General features: G+C 37.4%; 1 protein-coding gene across 1 annotated transcript; it reads left to right on the top strand.

The window, feature by feature from the left end:
• The first annotated feature begins 1,619 nt into the window (after nucleotides 1-1,619).
• On the top strand, nucleotides 1,620-2,369 carry LOC111900184 (putative germin-like protein 2-3). Its single transcript, XM_023896060.1, has 2 exons — nucleotides 1,620-1,731; nucleotides 1,834-2,369. Exons 1-2 carry the CDS (start codon nucleotides 1,620-1,622, stop codon nucleotides 2,367-2,369), a joined length of 648 nt encoding a protein of 215 aa, XP_023751828.1.
• Nucleotides 2,370-2,834: the final 465 nt, after the last annotated feature.

A 2,834-nucleotide genomic window follows, 5' to 3' on the forward strand; every position in this document is an offset into this window, starting at 1 on the left:
GCCAACAAACCCGGGGTATTCCAGCCCGATGGCTGAGTGGACCCAATGCTTGCTTGTATATTTATCATATGAGGTATTTTAGGGGGAAACTTACTAAGCTTTGTACTAACTCAGTTGTTTATTGTTTCAGGTATCATCGGTCGTCATGAGAAGGCGAATGTGTGAGTGTACACATTCATCAACAATACGGAAGATGCGCTTTAATATTTCTCTGATTTTTAATAAATGTATTTGGAATGAATGGTTTTCTTCAAAATAGATTTATAAATGGGAAGCTTTATTTAAAAAAAATAAAAATTATTGGTTGTTAAAATGGGACGTTACAATATCTTAATGTCGAAGATATCCCAGAACCTTAGTATTTCACTTCTTATTCATACACTAACTCTATATGTGTGTGTGTGTGGTGGTGGTGGTGGTGGGGGGGGGGGGGGGGGGGTCAGATTCTTATTGATCTACTTCCAGGTAATATGTTCCTAGGTACTATGTTCCTTAAGGACTCTTGGTCCTCCAAGCAACAACCTATTGTTTCTCACTCTGAAACACTTTAATATCACACTTTTACCGGGCCAGGTGTCATCAAGTATGTTAATTTATGCATGTGCTATGGGAACCCCATTTCAATTTCCTCAAATGTATTCTATGCCATCTGAAAAGAGCATTATATCAAGGTCTCCATATACTCCGGGTAGTAATTTGTTCCTTAGAGACTCTTAGTTCTCCAATCAAAAACCCACCGTTTCTCATTCAAGCGCCAAAACTCAATATAGAGACTTTGCAAACGCCACTGCAGAATCGGTTACACAAGCTACAATCGCTTTTGTGATAATATTGGGGGAATATTAGAACACTTATATTAGATTTTTCTTTAAAATGGCAAATCTAATCTACTAATTTTCTTTTCCTAATACAACCTATATCCCAAATGAGACTTGAACCATGAACCTATAGAGGAAGGGGCGAAGGGCACATACCATACTCTTAGGCCAAAGGCCTTTTGATGGTTATAATAGGTTTGTAGGATAATTTCTGGTGCTATTTATGTTAGAGCTACGTGCATCTAGTCTTCTAGGCTTGTAATTAAGTTTATCTTGGTCAAGTTGTCCCTAAAATGTGTATCATTTTCCAGCTTCTTGCTGGCTGTTTTGTTTTGTATGATTCTGCTTCCTTCGCCGTTAAAAAAACATAGGCTTGTAGGTGCTTACATCGGATTAATACATCAACGAAACCATGTTATAAGATTTTCCGGTTATAATTAATAGTCTAATGTTCGTTAGGCATGAGATATAGATTCTTATCTCACCAACGAGAAATGGTCCATGCATCACACGAGGACTTCAGACATAGATTCTTAGTCATAACAGTCCAACGAAGCAACGGCGAACAATCAATTAATGTGCATTAGAATTTCGCATTTTCATTGACCAAATCCACAAGGCCACAAATTCTTTGTTATAATCGTACACAAGGCAATATTACTAAGCAATATAATATCAAACTTGTTGGTGGTGCACGGCTAATCTGTTCCCAGTGTTATACTATAAAAGCATTCAAGACCAAATCCATTTATCAATCCATTCCATTTTCTGATCAGCGTCCATCACAAAAAATCTAAAGAAATGGCCTCTCATCTTCTTTTCCTTGCGCTTATCATGATATCTTGTTCTATTGTCCTTGCATCTGACAGTAGCCCTCTTCAAGATTTTTGTGTTGCCGACTCAAATGGCCCAGGTAATTAAGTAATATTGCAATGCGTTAATTTGAATTTGAAGCATTACCCAATCTTGCAAACAGTTTCAACTTACAATTTATTATATAATTACATTTTTACAGTGCAAGTGAACGGTTTGGCTTGCAAAGATCCAAAGCTTGTACAGGCGACTGATTTCTTCTTCAGTGGACTAAACATGATTGGAAACACCTCGAATGCAGTCGGATCACGTGTGACTCCAGTGACTGTTGCACAAATACCAGGTCTCAACACTCTTGGTATCTCAATGGCTCGTGTAGACTTTGCTCTTTGGGGCATTAATCCTCCACATACGCATCCTCGTGCCACCGAAATTTTCACAGTCCTTGAAGGCACCATCCAAGTCGGGTTCATCACATCCAACCCTGAAAACCGTTTATTCAGTAAAGTACTTCAAACGGGTGATGTTTTTGTTTTTCCAGAAGGTCTTGTTCACTTTCAGAGGAATGTTGGAAATTGCAATGCTGTTGCCATTGTCGGATTAAGCAGCCAAAACCCAGGTGTTATTACAGTTGCAAATGCTGTCTTTGGAGCAAAACCTGATATCCCTGATGATCTGTTGGCAAAGGCATTCCAAGTGGAGGTGAAAGTTGTGGATCAAATTCAGTCGAAATTCTAGGCTCTAACTTGATCTTTGAACACGGTACTAGTTAAGGAGAATCAAGATCAAATTTGTTTGTTTTATTAGAATACTCGTTGATGTTTCAGTTATTCTCTTTTTGAAATTCATTATGTCGGTATTATTTTCTTTTCTTGGCTTTCAAGCTTTATTAAAGGGTTGAGGGCTTTAGTGCTACGGATCTGCCAAAGTTCCCTATTAATATTATGCGTTCATGCATGTCGTTATGTGTTTCCTTTTCACGATTTTTTAATCACAATGAAAGCATATAAAAGCACAAATCCATATTCAAGCTACTAGGACCATGTACGTACAATTTAATATTACATGCAATTACTCAAGAACAATCAAAGACAGTAAGCTCCTAGGAATATGTACAATTTAATAACAGATGTAATTACTCAAGAACAATCAAATACCGTATGCATCTTCAATAAATAACAAGTCCAAATCAAAACCGAATGA

Source organism: Lactuca sativa, chromosome 8 (genome assembly GCF_002870075.4).
Source record: "Lactuca sativa cultivar Salinas chromosome 8, Lsat_Salinas_v11, whole genome shotgun sequence".
NCBI lineage: Eukaryota > Viridiplantae > Streptophyta > Magnoliopsida > Asterales > Asteraceae > Lactuca > Lactuca sativa.

Bases quoted from the DNA above. Each gene is read 5' to 3' on its own strand.
- LOC111900184 (XM_023896060.1), top strand. From the start codon at position 1,620: ATGGCCTCTCATCTTCTTTTCCTTGCGCTTATCATGATATCTTGTTCT. The intron at 1,732-1,833 runs GTAATTAAGTAA...ACATTTTTACAG, and splicing joins TGCCGACTCAAATGGCCCAG to TGCAAGTGAACGGTTTGGCT.